We start from the raw sequence: 20209 nt of genomic DNA, 5'->3' as shown, positions 1-20209 counted from the left end.
CAACAGGAAGAGAAGGGCCTGCATTTAAGGCAAAGGGAAGTGGTGTTTAGTCAGGGAGGGAAGTGAGAACAGCCACACAGTGTCACAGAACTACTGAAGGTCAGGACTGAGGGAGTGTAGAAGGCCAGGGGAGAACTGCCAAAAGATGAGGTTGGAGAGAAATTTTGGACAAGGAATGATGAGTCTTATCTGTCTACTGAGGAAGGTTGTACTTTCTTATACAGAAACCAGAGGCCCGGTTCACGAAAATTCATGCACTCAGGGGGGTCCCTCAGCACGGCCTGTGCCCTCTCGCAGTCCGGGATCCCTCCTGCAGTCCAGAAGCCCTCGCTCCTTACCACTCAGCTCGCTGCTCCTTAGTGCTGCCTCAGAGGCGGGAGAGGCTCCTGTTACCGCCGCTCTGCTCATCTGGCTTCTGGCTGAGCAGCGCTCCCCCTGTGGGAGCGCACTGACCACCAGGGGGCAGCTCCTACATTGAGCATCTGCCCCCTGGTGGTCAGTGTGCGTCATAGTGACCAGTCGTTCTGCCGTTTGGTCGATTGGCATATTACTCTTTTATTATATAGGATGGGGAGCTAGCAGAAGTTTCTAAACATGTGACAAAGATCACTCCATTTAAGCTTTAAGAATATCACTATGGAAATGGGACTGGGTAGCCTGGGGAAGGGATGGCAAACCAGAAGGCAGAAAGACCAGGTGGAAGCTTGTTTAAATAGTCCTGGGGAGAGTTTAATTAAGGCAGTGGGAGTGGAAATAGAGAGAAGCACTACATAAAGGTATTTCAAAGGCAGCATCAATATTACTTCTTGACCAACTGAAGTGAGGGATGAGGGAAAAGAGGCCTGGATGACTCTGGGTATCTGGCTTTGATGACTAGCTGGATGGTTATGAGAATGCCATTCAAGGAAAAGCAGAAGTAAGGTGAGGAAAATATGGAGGATAATTTTGTTTGCGTGTGTACAGTTAGAAACATCCTGGGAGAAACACACAGAGATGTCTAGTAAGCAACTGGAAAGCAAAAGAAGGAGGAGCTGAAGATAATTATCTGGGAGTAATCATCACATGGGTACAAGAGCTGAAGTCCAGAAAGCAGCAGTGATCACTTCAGGCAGATGAGAGAATCCTCGGGAAAACCAACAATTCAAGAGTGAGTAAAACTTGTGGTCAAGGGACATTTTTATAAAAAAAATACACAAATAACACAAAAATACCTTTAAAGATGTCTTAAGTAATTCACAAGTAAAATTGAGTTTAAAAAGCTTTTAAATTTCTCTGAATGTATGATTAGGCTAGAATTCTCTGTGATCATTTATGATTTAACACTACAAACAACAGCAATTCTAATTTATTTGGTTGGCCAAAATCCTCAGGAATAGGAACTTTTATTCTAATAATGAGGCACTGACTGATATAATCTGAATCGCAAAGACAGACACACAGAAGGTGCTTTGTTAAAGTGGCTTCTCTCTGTGCTAGTGAACAGACACCATATGAAGCATCTTACTTCGGCTGCCTCATTTAATCCTTGTTAATCCCATGAGAAAGTGCTATTATTTATAACATGACGTACCAGGGTGAGAAATCAAATAAAAGCACTAAACCACATGCTGCACTGCTTCCCTCAAGGATAAAGGTCCTAGAGCTGCTATTATAAAGCTCTCAGAATTTCAATTTTTAAAAAAAGGGAGATTCCAAAATGGCAGCAGAGTAAGTGGAAACTACACTGAAACTTTCCCAGGACCAACTAGAAATACAACTAAATTACAGAAAACCACCCTGAAAAATCAACTGAAGACTAGCTGGAGAGAACCCTAATAACCACGCATGGAAAGTGGACAGCACATAGAGACTGATAGGAAGCGTGCAGGCGCAAAAGGGCTGGCTGGGATCCCACAGACAGAAGCTGAAGTTCCAGAGGGATATCTCAGCTGTGGGGGGTTCCCACTGAGAACTCTGGGGTCTAAATCCCAAGTTGGGCTCCCTGGCCCAGATCATTGAACTGAGAAAGGTGCCCACATAACATCTGGCTGTGAAAGGCAGCAGGGGTGCTGTCTGCCAGGGAGAGGTGGCTGGAAATGCAGGCACCCTCTTAAAGGAGCAATGCACAAAATTAAGTGTGCAGCTACCCACCATGGGCTCTGGCAGAGGGAGGGCAGAGTGGATTAGAGTTGTGTGAAGAGAGTCCAGGAGAGTTGTGTGATTAGAGTTGGGGTTGGAGGTCGGAGGAAGCCACCTTGGTTTTGTGTGCTGAGTCATTCTTCACACTACGGAGGATATCTTTCACCTGTTGACCTTTGTTATCCAGGTGGTTTTTTACTTCCCCCACACTGTAGGAAGACCTCTCATGCCACCCTGTGGTCCACAGCCTGAAGCTAATCAAGAATGAGTGTCAACTGGACTGCAGACAGAAGGGGATCTCTGGAGAATCTGAGTCTTTGCCTGATTTCCTTCTGGGCCCAGGGCTAGCAAAAGCAGACCCTGGTGCACATCTTGATTCTTTCCTAAGGCACCCAGCCCCAGCAGAGGGAGCCACAAGCTGTGGATTGCTGATAGCTCCAAACAAAGTACTCAGAACCAGTCAGAAACAGCATCTGACATTGTCCTGCACTGAAGATTGGATATCATAGCAGATCTACCTAATACACAGACACAAATCCAAACAGGCAGTCAAAAAGACAAGCCCAAAGTGAAAGAATAGGAGAATTCTCCAGAGGAAGAGCTAAACAAAATGGAGATAAGAAATTTATCAGATATGGAGTTCAGAATAATGATGGCAAAGATGCTCAAAAGCATGAGTAAAGGCATAGTAACTATGAAAAAAAGAACAGTGGCAAATAAAGAATGACAGAGCACTAATAAAGATCACTGGAATGAATACACATAAGACTAGGGGAAGCCGAGGATCAAATCAGTGAATTAGGAGACATAGTAGAAAAAAATCACCCAATCAGAGAACCAAAAAGAAAAAAACAATTAAAAAACTGAAGGACAGCTTAAGGGCAATGTGGGACTATATGAAATGTAACAATATTCACAAAATAGGAGTACCAGGAGGGGAAGAAAGTGAGCAAGAGATAGAGAACAAGGTTGAAGAAATAATGGCAGAAAAATTCCCTAACCAGCTGAAGGAAAAAGTCACACAAGTTCAGGAGGCACAGAGAGTCCCATGCAAGAGGAACCCAAACAGGTCCACGCACAGATACATCATAATTAAAATGTCAAAACTTAAAGACAAAGAGAGAATCTTAAAGGCAACAAGAGAAAAGCAATTTGTTACCTACAAAAAAGCTCCCATAAGGCTGTCAACTGATTTCTCATCAGAATCTCTAAAGGCCAGAAGGGAATGGCATGAAGTATTCAAGGTAATGAAAAACAAGAATCTGAAACCAAGATTACTACACCAGCAAGGCTATCATTCAAAATAGATGGTGAAATAAAGAGCTTCCTGGACAAAGCCAGAGCTACAAGAAATGCGAAGGGAGCTGCTGAAATAAAATTTAAAAAAATAGAAATATAGGCATACAGGATTAAAATGGTAATAAATAAATACATAGCAATAATAACCTTAAATGTAAATGGATTAAATGCTCCAATCAAAAGACATAGGATAGCTGAATGGATACAAAAATATGAACTAAATATATGCTGTCAGCCCTAACCGGTTTGGCTCAGTGGATAGAGCGTCGGCCTGCGGACTCAAGGGTCCCGGGTTCGATTCTGGTCAAGGGCATGTACCTTGGTTGCGGGCACATCCCCAGTAGGAGGTGTGCAGGAGGCAGCTGATCGATGTTTCTCTCTCATCGATGTTTCTAACTCTCTATCCCTCTCCCTTCCTCTCTGTAAAAAATCAATAAAATATATTAAAAAATAAATATATGCTGTCAACAAGAGACCCACTTCAGAATAAAAGACTCACATACGATGAGAGTGAAGGGATGGAAAAAAAATTTTTTTTTAAATTTAAAAATACAAAAAAAGTATAAAGTACATGTGTTGCTTTTCTAAAAAGCCAATTCAAGTTCACTTTAAAAGTTAATATTTTAGCTTCCAACTAACCAATAGTCATGATCATGATAAAACTGATTGCCTTTCTTTTCTTAATTTAAATGTATCTAAAATAAATAAGAGAGATGAAAGGAGACAAATGACAAAGGAACTCGAATAAACAAAATAACATCACATTATCTCAATGGTTAATGTAGTAACGGAACTACTACCACTTTCATTTCTGAAATGTGATTTTAATCACGTGGGAGCCATATTTTTGTAAATTTGATAATAAAGGACATTATTAAAACAGTATTCTATAAAGAACAAGGTAGATTAAGGTTTTCTACCTACCTATTTTAAAAACACTATAGGAAAACCAAAAGGAACATAGATCTTCATTACCTAATATTTTTAAAATTTTATTTGAACCAAAATGAGGACAATATCAGGAAGCAAGATCTCAAATGTTCCATTATCTAATTTTTTCATGTTTCTATATTCCTACAAATTATGATTTCAACCCTTAGTTAACCCTCTTACTGCTACTTTAAAAGACACATTTCAATACATAGTTGCTTTCTATTATCATACTAGTAGCCCATTTGCAGGAAGAATCCTGCAAGAGGCTGCTGCGGCCGCGTGCGCTGCCACTGCTGCCGCCTTTGCGGCCGCCGCGCCTGCACCCATGCGCCGCTGCCGCCCACCCCGCTCCGCTCCGCCCCGCCCCGCCCCACCCCGCCCGGGCTTTCCCTCTGGCAGCCACCTTGCTTTCCGCTTTTCCTCCCTCTTCCTTCTAAGTTGTCTTCAGTCTTCACTCCTCCCTCCCTCAGCGTATGCAAATTAACCGCCATCTTTGTTGGGTAATTTGCATACTCGCCCTGATTGGCTGGTGGGCGTGGCTTGGGCATAGCGAAGGTGTGGTCAATTTGCATATCACTATTTTATTAGGTAGGATAACAGAAAGTGCTGATTGGTTTAGCATTTAATGTTATTTTCAAAACTTGACTAGTTTCAAGGTAGCAGTGAGAACATATGTGGCATTGTGAGGTTAGTGGACAAGGCTTTTTCTAAGCTTTTTACTAAGATGATTAACCAGATGGCCAAGTTATCATTTCTAAAAGGAGAGCAAAGTGGAGAGCCATATAGTTAAAACTGAATGTAAAGGTCAACAATAATATTTTCAAGAGCTCAGTCAAAATATGGAAGGAATGTTGTATGTTGATATTTATATCCCATTTACATTCTGAAGAAGGTAAGTTGAAAAAGCAAAATTGAGTGAGATAATTAAGAGTACTAACAACAGCCCTAACCGGTTTGGCTCAGTGGATAGAGCGTCGGCCTGCGGACTCAAGGGTCCTAGGTTCGATTCCGGTCAAGGGCATGTACCTTGGTTGCGGGCACATCCCCAGTAGGGCGTGTGCAGGAGGTAGCTGATCGATGTTTCTCTCTCTCATCGATGTTTCTAACTCTATCCCTCTCCTTTCCTCTCTATAAAAATCAATAAAATATATTTTAAAAAAAAGAGTACTAACAACACTTGAACTTTTATAATCCTTATATAAATTTAATAGTCCTAATATTCCAGGTTTAAAAAAAATCTTTAAATCAAGGCTACTTATTACAGTGAGAATACTAGCAGAAACAATACTAGCAGAAAATATGAGTATCCTAATAAAAAACAAAGAAATCTCTTCAGTCATATCGTATTTTAAACCATTTGCACTATTTATTCCCTCACTGATTGAACCAGAACACAGATGAACCAAAAACTTGCCTTTGAAATGGAAGGGGAAAAAAATGTATTGAGAACCAGAAGGTTAGGTAGCTAAGCCTTTTGGGGTAGTTATCATAATTGATAAGAAACATTGGTTTTAATACCTTCAGAGGGATAGGAGCCTCAGCCTTAAGCCAAAAGGAAGTTAGGAATTAGAAAACAGACCCCTAAGCACCTTCTGTAAAAGAAGTACAAGGAAACGTTTCATCCATTGGCATAGACAAGGAAATAACACTGGAAGTGCTTGGGCTTTTTTTTTTTTTAAGTTGAAATCTTAGGCTTTGTTGCACTGTGAACCTCGAGTACAAAATTTAAACCACCTGCATGGTTGGAGACCTCCCAAACTAAGAAGTTAACATAAAAATCAGTGCTGGGTTGTTTTACCATTGAGGCTCCTGGAAGATGCAAATACAAAGTACTCTCGAAAGACTCATAACCCAGGCCTCCAGAGGCCCACATAGAAAAAGTAAGCCCCACTAACTCGGCGCTCACAATAAAAACAACAAAACACATGAGGAGACCATATATATGCTTAGGGATCAGACAGCAGGCAAGAGGAATAGAGTTGTTTGAGCTTGAAATTGTAAAAGTCTAAAAGATGAAGAAAATGTCTGAATTGACCAAACTCAAAAAAAGACTTAAAACCCTTAGAATTTACTAGGAAAGCAGAGACAAACCAAAGTTCTATAAGTGAAATATATGGTTACTAAAATTTAAAACTCAGTTACCTGTACAATTCAGCAATGCATTTAAATTTCTGTTAATTTTATATTTTAGCCAGCATTTCTAGATGTTTGTAACTAAGAGTTACCAAGTTAACTTAGCCTACCATTTAGCTAAAACCAGAAATTATATAAGCATTTTAAAAAAATAAATCCACTTCTAAAATTTTCTCCTGGATTAGTTAAGTACTTTAAACTAATGTGAAAGATGTCTTTGAAATTTTCAACAAGGTAGCAACAGAAGGTAGTAATAAATCAAAATTAATGATTTACATCTAGTTTGAAAGGAAGCTCCTACGATGAATTATTAATTCTTGGAAGAATAATTAGTTTCTCTAGGTAGCTGTTAAAACTCCAAAATATACACAAAATTTTTTAAATAATGAATGCTGTGTAATCCATGTAAAAAAATTCTTAGATCCAATAATAGTAAAGACTTTATTTGGGGGAAAAAAAATCAAAACCACAGGTATACTGTGATGAAAGCTACAATGAAATTATGCTAATATATCTTTAATCTATTTTGAAATTAGCCAGGGATTTTGAAGAGCAATGTTCTAGACCCAAATTTTTAAAAAAGAAAGAAAAGAAAAATAAATCATAGCCCAAATCTATAAGAGCTGTACTTAGCTATCATTGATAACTAACAGGAGTGTCATCTTTTTTTTGCCTTTCTTTTTTCTTTTTAATCTGTACTCGAGGATATGTTAGAGAGAGGAGGAGAGAGAGACAGAAAGAACCATCGATGTAAGAGAGAAACATTTATCAGTTGCCTCCCATATGCGCCTGGACCAGGGATCAAACCTGCAACCTAGGTATGTGCCTTATTGGTGTTTGGTATGACATGCCAACCAACGGAGCCACCCAGCCAGGGCTTGTCTTTCTTTTACTTCTAACCAAGCTATTTCCAAAAATCATTCTTTCTACTGAAGGTTGTGTTTCCTGACAGCCAAATGATCTTACTATAAACAGGCATATTCAATATGCCCTAAACATATCCTAAGATTGACATATTTTATTTCTGTGAACTTCATAACTGTGAACAACAGTTTTTATCATGCTGTCCCAAATATTTCACCCATTGAAAGAGAACAAACATAATATGTTCAATGATAAGGATGCAAATGTGTGGAACTGGGGGAGCATCAGAAAAATATGGAAGAAGTATATAAAAGACTAGAGGCACAATGCACGAAATTCGTGCAAGAATAGGCCTTCCTTCCCCTGGCTGCTGGCACCGGCTTCCCTCTGGCACCCGGGACCTGGGCTTCCCTGGGCAGCCCCAGCTTCTTCAGGAAGGTCATCTAGTCTAATTAGCATATTACACTTTTATTATTATAGATAAGGTGGATGTGTCCTATGCTTTATTACCAGTAAAGAAGGGAAAGAATAAGAAAGGATACACTGTGATGAGTTGTACTACAATTAAGAAATATATCATGCAAGAAAAAGCTAGATGGAAATGGAAATAAGAGAGGACTTTAGTGGAAAATGTTTAAGTTGAAGATGAATCCCATTTGTTGGGGTAAGACGTAAGATCAGAGCACTGATTTACAATATTAACTACTCAAATGGTGTGAGTTCTAGCTCTACCGTGAGCCAATGTGGTAGGAGTAGGGGGAGGAAAGTCACAGTATTAGTATATGCTGTGATCAATGCTGTGATCAATGCTGTGAATTTACTCTAGAAAACTTGGGAATTGCCTGAATCCATTGACTGAGCTCACAATTTAATCATTTTTATAAGTAATGAGAAAACATCCTCCTTAAAGCTTTATTTATAAAGTGGCAGAAAACAAAATCATGAATAATAAAGTAATACCCTAGATGTTCACTAGGGCACAGTCCTCACTGATAAAACTTTTCTAAAACATTGGAAGGTTACAGCATTATACCCCACAGTAAATAACTCCTACGTATAAGAAAAATATTTTAGGAGAACCAAGATGGCAGCATAGGTAAACGCCTGTACTCGCTGCCTCCCACAACCACATCAAAATTACAACTAAAATACAGAATTATCATCCAGAACCACTGGAAAGCTGGCTGAATGGAAGTACTACAATCTATACTAATAAAAGGGTAATATGCTAATTAGACCAGGAGACCTTTCGGACGACCTTCCAGACTTCCTTCCGGACAAAGCCGTGGCTGGGAGGGCCGAGGCAAACCGCCAAGGCTGGGAGGGCCCATTGCAGAGCCCCAGCCAGGTGGGCAGGGCCTCCCTCTGCACAGCATTGATCACAGAGCCCTGGCAGGGTGGGCAGGGCAGTTAGGGCCTCCCTGTGGGCAGCGATTGATCACAGGGCAGGCAAGGCCTCCATGTGGGCGGAGATTAATGGCAGAGCCCAGGCCAGGTAGGAAATGCCTGCCTCTGCTCTGCCATTGATCCCAGAGCCCTGGCAGGGTGGGCAGGCAGGCGGGGGGAGGGGGAGAAGTTGGGGGCAATCAGGCCGGCGGGGGGAACAGTTGGGGGTGAGCAGGCTGGCAGGGTGTGGGCAGTTGGGGGGAATCAGGCCAGCAAGGGGGGGCAGTTGGGGGCGAGCAGGCTGGCAGGGGGGGGGCAGTTGGGGGCAATCAGGTTGGCAAGAGTGGGCATTTGGGGGCGAGCAGGCCGGCAGGCAGAGTGGTTGGGGGCTGATCAGGCAGGCAGGCGATCAGTCAGGCAGGCAGGTGAGCAGTTAAGAGCTAGTGGTCCTGGATTATGAGAGGGATGTTGTGGGATCAGACCTAAACCGGCAGTCAAACATCCCCCAAGGGGTCCTAGATTGGAGAGGGTGCAGGCTGCACTGAGGGACAACCCACCCCGCCCCCGTGCACGAATTTCATGCACTGGGCCACTATTTAGAGGAGTAACGAAGAAAACACATTGAGACTGGTAGGAGGTGTGGAGACGTGAAACGGGCTGGTCCGGCACCCAGGTGTGCCACTTTTTTAATCAGGAGGGAGATCGCCTCTGCAGAGGCCGCCCGGAGGAGCGAGGGGGTCCCAGCCCCACACCAGACGCCCAGCCTAGGGGTCCAGAACTGGGGAAAGAAATAGTTATGGGCAGTAAGAACTACAGACTGTAAAAATCAGTGCGGATTGGGGCTGAGTGATACACAGGCTGCTGGAGACCCAGCTGCTCCTCTTAAAAGGCAGGCACCATGAACTCAATTTACAAGCTCCCACTTCCTCTGAGCTCCAGTGCCAGGCAAGGCTCTGGGGAACCCAGACACATACAGGGAGAAATTGGACTGTCTGGCATCAGGGCAGGATCTCAGGGGCGGTTTTCTTCCAGACAGAGATGCTGGTAGCAGTCATTGTTCCCCTGCTGGGACCTCCCTGGTGCAGGGATGACTGGCAGCCATTTGTTTGCTCTGCCTTAGAGATTCCCTGAGACACCCCCCTCCCACCCAATTCACAACCCCACCCAAGCTGTGCGCAGCAGCTTTTGCATATGAATGGTCTTGTCCTTTCTCAGGCTAAAAACCTGTCAAACAAGCTGCAGCTGGGTCAGGGAGCCCCAAACCTATCAATAAAAGGCCCAAGGCCCTGCACCAGCACCAGCCTGCCTTGCTCCACAGCTGGGCCTCATCTGGGCACTTCCAAACCTGATACAAAGAGGAGGAATCTGCAGATCTCTCTGTAGCCCTGCTGGATGGCCCCAGTCAGTGGCTGACTTTGCACCTCCCTGGGCACCTAAGAGCCAGTGTACCCAGTGGTCAGAGTGAGACCATACCAGATTACAATTCTTCGCATCCATAAGCAACACACTCAAAGGGCTCACTCAGGGAGCACCAAAGCCCCACTGAAGCAAGTCCTGCACAGCAGCTCTCCCACTGTAGACACAGCTGGTCCTCACAGCCAATTGGCTTGGAGGTCAAATCCTCCCAGTGACACAAACAGCAATCAAGGCTCAACTACAAGACTGTGCATAGAGCCCACAAAGGGGTGCACCAAGAGTGTCCACCTCAGATTATTGGGGAGGCTGAGCCACTGGGTCCTATAGGACACCTACTACACAAGGCCACTCTATCAACTCAAGGAGACTTAACAGCTACCCAATACATAGAAGCAAACACAGGGAAGCAGCCAAAATGCGGAGACAAAGAAACATGTCACAAATGAAAGAAATGAAAGAAAGCAAACTACTGGATATACAGTTCAAAATCACAGTTATAAGGTTACTCAAGAATCTTCTAGAGACCTCCAAGGAACTTAGTGAGACTTTCAAGGATCTTAGTGAGAATGTAAAAAAAAAATAAAAAATGGAAAAGGACCAGTCAGAAATTAAGCATACACTGACTGAAATAAAGAATAATATACAGGGATTCAATAGTAGACTAGAGGACCCCCAAGAATCAAATCAATGATTTGAAATACAAGAAAGCAAAAAACATCCAACCAGAAGAGCAAAAAAAACCCACAAAGAATCCAAAAATATGAAGATAGTGTAAGAAGCCTCTGGCACAACTTCAAGCGTACCATCATCTGAATTACAGGGGAGCCAGAAGGAGAGAGCAAGATATTAAAAACCTATTTGAAGAAATAATGACAGAAAACTTCCCCTATCTGGTAAAAGAAATGGACTTACAAGTCCAGGAAGCACAGAGAACCCCAAGCAAGAGGAATCCAAAGAGGACCACACCAAGACACATCTTAAGTAAAATGCCAAGGGCAAAAGAGAATCTTAAAAGCAGCAAGAGAAAAGCAGTTAGTTACCTACGAGGGAGTACCCATATGACTGTCAGCTGATTTCTGAACAGAAACTATGCAGGCCAGAAGGGAGTGGCAAGAAATATTCAAAGTGATGAATAGCAAGAACCTACAACCAAGAATACTCTACCCAGCAAAGCTATCATTCAGAATTGAAGGGCAGATAAAGAGCTTCACAGATAAGAAAAAGCTAAAGGAGTTCATCACTGCCAAACCAGTATTATATGCAATGCTGAAGGGTATTCTTTAAGAATAGGAAGAAGAGATTAAAAAACAAACAACAAAAAAAAACAAAAACAAAAAAAACACCATTCTCTGGAGCAGCGGTGGTCAACCTTTTGGACCTCATGGACCACTAGTGGTCCGTGGACCACCGGTTGGTGACTGCCACTCTGGAGCATTATCCCAGTCCATTGAGATTCTACTTCCTGGCAATTGTCAACAGTTTGGCTCAAATAAACTCACAAAAATTCTTAAAAAAAAAAAAAAAGAATAGGAATAAGAAAAAAGTAAAGATAAAAAATATGAATCACAAAGTGACAACAAATACATATCTATCAACAATTAAATCTAAAAATCAAGCGAATAAAAAATCTGATGAACAGAATAAACTGGTGAATGGAATAGAATCAGGGGCACAGAAATGGAACAGACAGACAATTCTCAGAGGGAAGAGGGGGTGGGAGGGTGCGGGAAGAGATTAGACAAAGATCTTATATGCATGTATGCATTACCTATGGACACAGACAATAGGGTGGTAAGGGCCTGGGGTGGGGTGGAAACCAGGTGGAGGGGAGCTATGGGGGAAAAAAGAGGAACATCTGTAATAATCTCAACAATAAAGATTAATAAAAAAAAATATTTTAAATCTTGGGCAGAAAAATAAATACAGAGCAAAGGAGAAATTAAACATCAAAATTCTGTTGGTACAGTTCTATTGCTCACCAGGAATCAAAGTAAGAGTTCTGACAAACAGATTCTATTTCTTCAGATTTCACTGGTGGCAGAAAAGGAAAGATAAAAGTAAAATGACAATGAATTAGGGTGATTAGGTGTGTTCATACTAATTTTCATAGAATTTTTCTTCAAAAACAACCTAAAGCAGAAAACTGTCATTTAAATAAGTGGGCCTTAAAAATCATGAGGTAAAGGTTCTGCTAGGTCCCACTTATGCACCAAATTTTACTCCTGAAACTGTTTGCTGCTGAATTTTAGGGTTAATAACCAACTTTGTGATATTCTTAAGAAAAAATGTACAAAAATTATGTTGAAATAGCTAAGTATAAATTACTAAGACAAGTGAAATGTCCTGACCTCTAGTTAAATCTCCTTAGTCACAAGCCCCTCAGAGAAAAAAAAATTAATGGATTAATTTTTCACTTAGCCCAGGTGAGTATCAGATATCTTTTTCTAGATTGGCTGACTGAAGTGATATTTAATCAATAAAATAATTAATGAAAGAAGCCTTATGACTCAGCAAGTCTAATCACATAGAATGTTTATATCTGGGCTAATAATACACTCAGCAAGTACAATGCAGGCAGATTATTTTAAATGTGTCCTATTTTAACTTCCACTTTTTAAAGCTTCTTGGGTACGATAACCATTTGAGGAACAGGAAAAATAGTTGTACTTAATATTCTATATCAAATTACAATGGTGGTAGACAAAACTAAAGGTCTATCCTTTAACTATTCCCACCTTCATCCTTGCCAACAGAATTGTGACTGTTCCTATCAGGAAGCACTTGAGGTCTGATATCCTCTCTGGGACTAATCTTTAATAGTCCTCATGGCGAGGGCCTAAACAACAGCATCAGGATCAACTGGGAAAGGTTGGAAATTACACTCTTGGGCACCACTCTCATCCTACTAAACCAGGAACTCTGGGGGTGGGGACCAGCAATCTGTGTTTTATCAAACTCCCCAGATGATTCTGATGCCTGCTAAAGTTTGAGAGCCCCTGATCTAAACCAACCACAGCATTTCTGTTCCCTCTGCCAGCTACTGGATTAGGCTGGGTAACTGTGCAAAGAATGAGCCTGACAGGAAGTCTCCTGGGAAGCTTCCAGAATGCTTTACTTGCTCACATACAAAGGAGAGGAAATACACTGTATTTTTTATTCAGGTACTGTCATGTCTTTATGTGATACCTGGAACTGTAGCAACAATCCTGTAACCATTAGGTGAGAAACCCAAATACCAAGCCAACAGCCAAGGATTACAGCAGGAAAAGACTGAAGGAGTCTGGGTCCCTGGTAACCATGACAAGCTGCAGATTAACCTAGAAAAATGCAATCAGCCCTAACCGGTTTGGCTTAGTGGATAGAGCATCGGCCTGCAGACTGAAGGGTCCCAGGTTCGATTCCGGTCAAGGGCATGTACCTGGATTGCGGGCATATCCCCAGTAGGAGGTGTGCAGGAGGCAGCTGATCGATGTTTCCCTCTCATCACTGATTCTAACTCTCTATCCCTCTCCCTTCCTCTCTGTAAAAAAATCAATAAAATATATTTTTTTTAAAAAAGAAAAATGCAATCAGCAGACTTCTTGTTAAATAATATCTTTTTAAAAACCCTGTATGTGTAAATTATTTTTAGTTGGCCTCTGTTAACTTGTAATCCTGATGATAATATCTTTGTGGGGTTTTTTCAAGGCAAGTCCCAAAATAGTATAAACAACATAATGTCACTTTCATAATATCACACAATTTTATACATACCTATATAACTATATATATTATAATATTTTATTCTATTCTGTTGTATTTTAATTTGAAGCATTTTGAAAAGGAGAAATCATAACTTTATTAAGTGAAAGTACAGAGAACATTTAGAATGATGTTGTTGAAATTATATTCTGGTTTTGTTTCTACTAACTAGCTTGTGGGAATAAATTACTGATAGATTTAGGCTTCAATTTTCTAACTGATCAAAGAAATGATTATGTCACTGACATTGTCCTATCCAATTTAAAAAATTATACTCTTAATTTAATCTTTAAGGGGTCCTAAAAGAACTCTGTGACAAAAGTTCATATTTCATTAAAGATCCTATCAATAAGGCTTTTTATGTTATAACTAGAGGCCTGGTGCACGAATTCGTGCACGGGTGGGGTCCAGCCGGCCCAGTCCTGACCAATTGGGCTGGGCTGACTGGGGGGAGGGGCTGTGGGTTGTTGGCCAGCTGGCTCCGCCCCCGATCTGGGTGGGGGGGCCAATCGGAGGTGGGGGCGACCAGGGGGAGGGGCCACGGGCAGTTGGCCATCTGGCCCTGTCCCCTGGTCGAACTCCCGGTTGAACTCCCACTCAAGGGGACAATTTGCATATTAGCCTTTTATTATATAGGATTAGACTTACTAATTGTTCTGCAATGGACTACCGACAATCATTTCCAGAAAAGGATGACATAATAGTGCTACCGGGCTGAAAGCTGAGTGCTTGGCGTTAGATCCTGCCAACTCCCAATTATTTATATGAAGAGAAGGATGGTATTCTTTGGGTAAACATTCTTAATTCAAGGCTTCAAATTCACCTGATGACTTAACTTCTTTCCCATGCAAAAGTCAAAAGGTACAAAATGCAAAACTGACTCATATTTCCACTGGAATCAGAGTTAAATTCATGTAAGACAAAAGGGAGAGATGGGCTAAGAAGAGGCAGATCATTAACTGGAAAAAATGATTTAGAAAACAAACAGTCACAGAGAATTAAAAGTGATTTACAATTATTTTTGGAAAAAGACTTCCTCATACTCTCACTACAACTAATATTAAAGGTACACAAAAATCCAGACCTGATGAATTAATAGATATAGAGTATTTTTAATGTAAAATATTTCAAGACCTCTTTACTTAAAGCATTAGATGTTAAAAGGCTTTATATCAGAAAAAAGATAGTCACAACTTCCTCTAATCAGTGGATATCTCCTAGAATAAAAATGTTACTGCATTATTACTAAAACAAGGGCTACCATACACCTAATACCAATATTATTACTTAACTTCATTTTCTTTAATGAATACTAAATCCATATGCTCAAGCTGCAAACTCAGATGCAAAAGAATTGATGCACAACTGACATGTAGTAAATTCATTTTTTTCCTTCCAGGCTCCTCTTCAAAAAAGAATTTGAAGCTAAAATAAATGAATGGGCAGGAAAAACTAAATTGCATGGATGAAGAAGAAATGACATGCATCTACAATATTTTCAGCTGCTTAAGTTTCTAAATTTTGTGCTATGCTTTACTTTAGAGGTCAGTTTAAAGATTAGTTGAGATAACTGGTTTAAGATGGGGCAGGATGAGAAATCTAGAAGAATAACTGCTATTTGATGACAAAACAAAAGAAGCATAAAGAGATCACCCACAGCTCAACAGTACAGTTGTGCTGTCTGCCTACCATGACATGAGCAGACTCAAGTTCTTTAGCAATAGAGTAACCGGCAAAGGAAGAAAAGCAGCAATTACACTTGTAGAAATTTTCCTTTATCCTAGAGAAAAATTAGAAAAGTACACAAAGATTTACATATTCACTGCAGAGTTGTATATAAGGATAGAAGATTGGTCAAACAAATTATGCTATCACTATCCAGAGGGATATCAGTAAGGTAATTTAGAATAATGACGCATTTAAGTACTTAATAACACATAATACAAATGTTACACACTACAAGTGCAAAAGCAGTCTACTAAACAATATGAAATATATGACCCCATTTTCGTTCTAAAAAATTAGAATACAGTTAAAGACAGGTATATACACATATATATATATGTATAGGTAAATTTTTTTAAGTATATCAAACTAACTGTGGTGAGATCATGGATGCTTTTACATTTCCTGTTTTTGTTTAGCTATAGTTCCTAATTTTGTTTTTTTATGATATGCATATACTGGGGGTAGGTTTTTTTATGTTTTTTAAATTACAGTTGACATTCAGTATTATTTTATATTAATTTCAGATGTAAAGCATAGCAGTTAGACACCTAGATACTAGTTTTATAATAAGAACAAAAGTACCAAAACATTTAATGGGCAGATATATAGAAAGCCCATTTAGGAATATTCATTGTATAGCAATTTCTATAAAGGAAAAAGAAAGGTTTGCTTTAAGAGGTCATTTGAGAATATGAAATAGACTTGTTACATGGAACTGTTGTTTACAATAGATCTAGGTCTAATGAAATTTCATCTGCAGAAAAACTCTCAGAAGTAAGGAAACTACCGACATGGAGAACAAGAAACATACTTACGGTTGAGTGAAGTCACGAGTGATGAAATCAGAACTCTTGAACAGTAGAAAGATGTCGCTGAGGGTTTTACATTTCAGAGAACTATTCATTGCTATCCAGTATGCATCCTAAATAATAAAACACATGCAACTTAGTATTTTTCCAAGTTAGTTACTATGAATGAAATGCAGGCCTATATACCAAGTTAATAATGCTTACTTCTACAAGGGCTTAAAGAAAAAACCAGGTAAGAATTTTAGCTATACTGTCAAATGTCAATTACACTTCTAAACAATGAATAGCATCACCACTGCATGTTGACACTCAGTTATAAACACAGATGTTAAAGCCCTCACCCTTTTAACTTAGGCCCAAGCACTTCCCTAGGTTTTTCTGGCTAATGATGAAAGAAGGAGGCAAAAAGGTATCAGAAATGCTAACTCGTGGGCTAGAAGACAGAGGTGTCAATAAACAGCCTGACCAACTACTCTCCAAGACAAAGGAGATCCTTTCCCTTCTCCCTGTTTCTGGCGAGAGAGCTAGAACACCTGAAGTTTGATAACTAGAGCACTTAAGACCCAAGTCTATCAAATATGGGAGAGTGGAAGTGGTCAGATATTCTGAACCATCACAATTTTAAATGATGAATCATACATATAAACAAAACAAAAAAAGTAAGAATATCAGGCACAATGGGCACAAAACTTAGTGAAACATGCCTAAAAATGACAAAATAATTGTCATTTAAAAAATATACTTCTCCCATAGATAGATCAGACACAAGACAATAAAATAATTTTGAGAAGACTAATGATTATTTAAAAAACTATTTAATTATTTACAATATGGGAAAACACTGGTACATAGTAGGCACCCAATAAATAAGAAAAGAACAAATGAATAACTTAAAACCACAAATAATTTATCCAACTTAAGTGGAAAGCCTCAACGTAGTTCAGTAGTTAGGAATGATTCAAATTACTGCTCATATATAAAGTAAAAATGAGTTTCAATAACTTCTTTTAAATTTTTCCCATTGAAAAAGATGAAGAACTTGTGATTAAAGATGTATATTGAACACAGAGATTTGACTCCACTAAAACAATAGTATATACACTGAAAACCATGCAACTAAATAAACAAGACAATTATTAATTCCAGGGAAAACAAAATGTTGAATAAGAACATATAAGTAACTATAATATAGTATATATCAGGTTTGTACATAGTATTTGCATAATCATAATATCAGAAACACTAAACACTAATCTGATCAAAAGTATGATATTGCTATGATGAGAATAGAAGAATAGGAAATAAAAGTTGAATCTTTCTGTTCTAGAGTAGAAAGTCAATAATAAATAAACAACATTGATGAATAAAGAAGTAGGAGAAAATAACAAAAGAATATACTAAAATATTTGAAAGCCTCTGAGGAATAGGAAATGGTGAAGCAAAGCATGTCAGGACCTGCTGATTTTTGAAGAAAGCATCCAGGGCTTTTGAAAATTTAAACAATGTATACATGTTATTAACTTCAATAAGTGAAAATAAACATTAGATTAAATAAATCTCATTCATTTTAGAATAAAGATAAGCATGAGATGATTTCTGAAAATGCAAAGAAGTCTTTGACTTCTTTCAATGACCTTTGCTGTCATAAAACTGTTTTCTATTGGATTAGAAAAAAATAGTAAATTTTCCACAGATCTTAACTTAAAAAAAATCTTGTTGATGAAATGTTAAAATAATAAAACAACGTAAGAAGGTATCAGTTGATTTCTCAAACTGCTCTATTTCTAGATCCTGTGACATTTAAATTTTATTCCTTTTCAATAGAGAAAAATCTTTGTTAAACTGAACAGCTGAAGTTTTGAAAAGGACATAACATAGATTTCCTCATATTTCTAGCATGATCAGCAGCACAAGAGATTGAAACTGTCTTTTGGCAAAATGTACAGTACTTTACAGAGCCAGGAAAGTGTACTAAAAAATCAGGAAAATAAAATAACAAGGGAAAATAAAAATAAATTCCATGGCATTTTCCCTAGAATTAGGAATGTAATGAGCCCTTCTGTGGGGACATAAAGTGAAATGAACAGCAAGGCAAAGAATACTCAAACAACGAAAGATTTACTGATGTGGCCTACCCTTGGGGCACTCCAGTTAAGCTTAGGAAATACACTGCCCCCCAGGGAATTGATAGCTTCTTGGACTGTCGTGGTGAACTCAGGAAATTCCGGTGCCTAAAGAGAAAAAGAAATTATTTGGGCAAGTCAATATCATCACAGTAAATATATAAAACATGATCAAAGTCTCAAGGTAAACTATTTAGGGTGTTAAAGAGTAATTCAGAATACAAATCACTATCAGAATTCTGAACTCAGTTAAACAGAATCCATGATCAAATAACATTTGCCAAAAAAGGGAAATGTGCCCGAATGTCACTTTCCAAAACAAATAAAACCCATAAACTAAAGAGACAGATGTCACAAGGCACCTGGGGATTTGAGGAAGGAAATGAATGGTTCTTTAACACCTACATAAAACCAGTATTTATTAAGTGAAAAGAGATAGACGGAGTATCACCTGTACATATAGTCCAATTCTCAGAAATAACTCCTGACATTTAAAGGTCCAGACGCCTTTTCATTTGCAGGAACAGATTCTTGGATAAATCCCATAAAAGGTTTCATGAGAATGAGAATAAATTATGTGATAAAACTATATTTAAACACTACTATTTCCTGACAAGTTTTAATATAAACGAACCTCAGAAACAGAATCTTGGTGAAATTAAAGTGTTCTTTCTTTTTTGGTTGATTTGAAAATCCGTATCTTATATAAGTAAGAAACCAAAAATTCTAAGTGTCATTTCAGCCAGGAAGTAAATAGAACTACTGTTGTGAAGGAACTTAAATGCGATTAATATGCTTTGCCTCAAGCCTATGTCACTATGAAAGGAACACACAAAAACAAAGTACAGAAAAGGGGAATGAGAGTTGTGAAGCGGAGCCTGCAGGAGAGACAGAACACAAATATATTAACAGATACTAAACAAAGTCACAGGTATCCCTTAATATATGCTGCCATCTACTGGGCAGCTTCAAATTCTGAAAAATCCAGTAATAACAAGTTCTTCCATAGAGGGGAAAAAGTTAAAACAGGTCTAAAAATAGCTAAACTACACACTGCAAAATAAATCAAATGGCTTATACCAGTGATTTTCAACCAGTGTGCTGCGCATACTGCATGAGGCACACTGATGTGCTGCAACAATTTTTAAAACAGCAATACCTGACTATTTAATCAGGGGCATTGACCTCTTTTCCCTCAGACTATCAAATTTAAAAATACAACAGTCAACACAATAGCCATCTGGTGTGAATTAATCAAAATTATACTTAATTATTTTGGTCAGATCGGCAAAAACAATATTTTTGGTGTGCCACAGGATTTTAGTAATTAAGTTTATGTGCACCCTGAGATGAAAAAGGCTGAAAAGTCATCTACAATAATAAAAGCATAATATGCTAACTAGACCTGACGTCCTTGTCCTTCCAGACGAAGCCCAGGACCCGGGTGCCAGAGGGAAGCCAGTGCCGGCAGCCAGGGAAAGGAAGGCCTACTCTTGCACGAATTTCATGCATTGGGCATCTAGTTGGATTATATTCATCTCCAAGATCTAACCCAGTTATGACAGAGAGAAAACTGTGACAAGAATCTGGGAAACAGGCCAAACAATGCAAGTTTTAAAAAGTGGAAATATATAACTAGAAAGTAGCTTTAAGCAGTAG

The 20209-nt window shown here is 39.3% G+C and overlaps 1 protein-coding gene across 1 annotated transcript in view; it reads right to left on the bottom strand.

The window, feature by feature from the left end:
• CDC123 (cell division cycle 123) overlaps positions 1 to 20209 on the bottom strand; it is a 71472-nt gene that overhangs the window by 20552 nt on the left and 30711 nt on the right. Inside the window, exons 5-6 of the mRNA XM_079769586.1 lie at positions 18563 to 18658; positions 16434 to 16540 (exon numbers count right to left, since the gene is read on the bottom strand). Coding sequence (XP_079625712.1) covers positions 16434 to 16540; positions 18563 to 18658 — 203 coding nt within the window. The remainder of the gene's footprint in view (positions 1 to 16433; positions 16541 to 18562; positions 18659 to 20209) is intronic.

This window comes from Cnephaeus nilssonii (assembly GCF_951640355.1).
Source record: "Cnephaeus nilssonii genome assembly, chromosome: 4".
In the NCBI taxonomy this organism is placed as follows: Eukaryota; Metazoa; Chordata; class Mammalia; order Chiroptera; family Vespertilionidae; genus Cnephaeus; species Cnephaeus nilssonii.
Note: the sequence above shows the minus strand (reverse complement) of the source record. Positions and strands in the feature narration are given on the sequence as shown.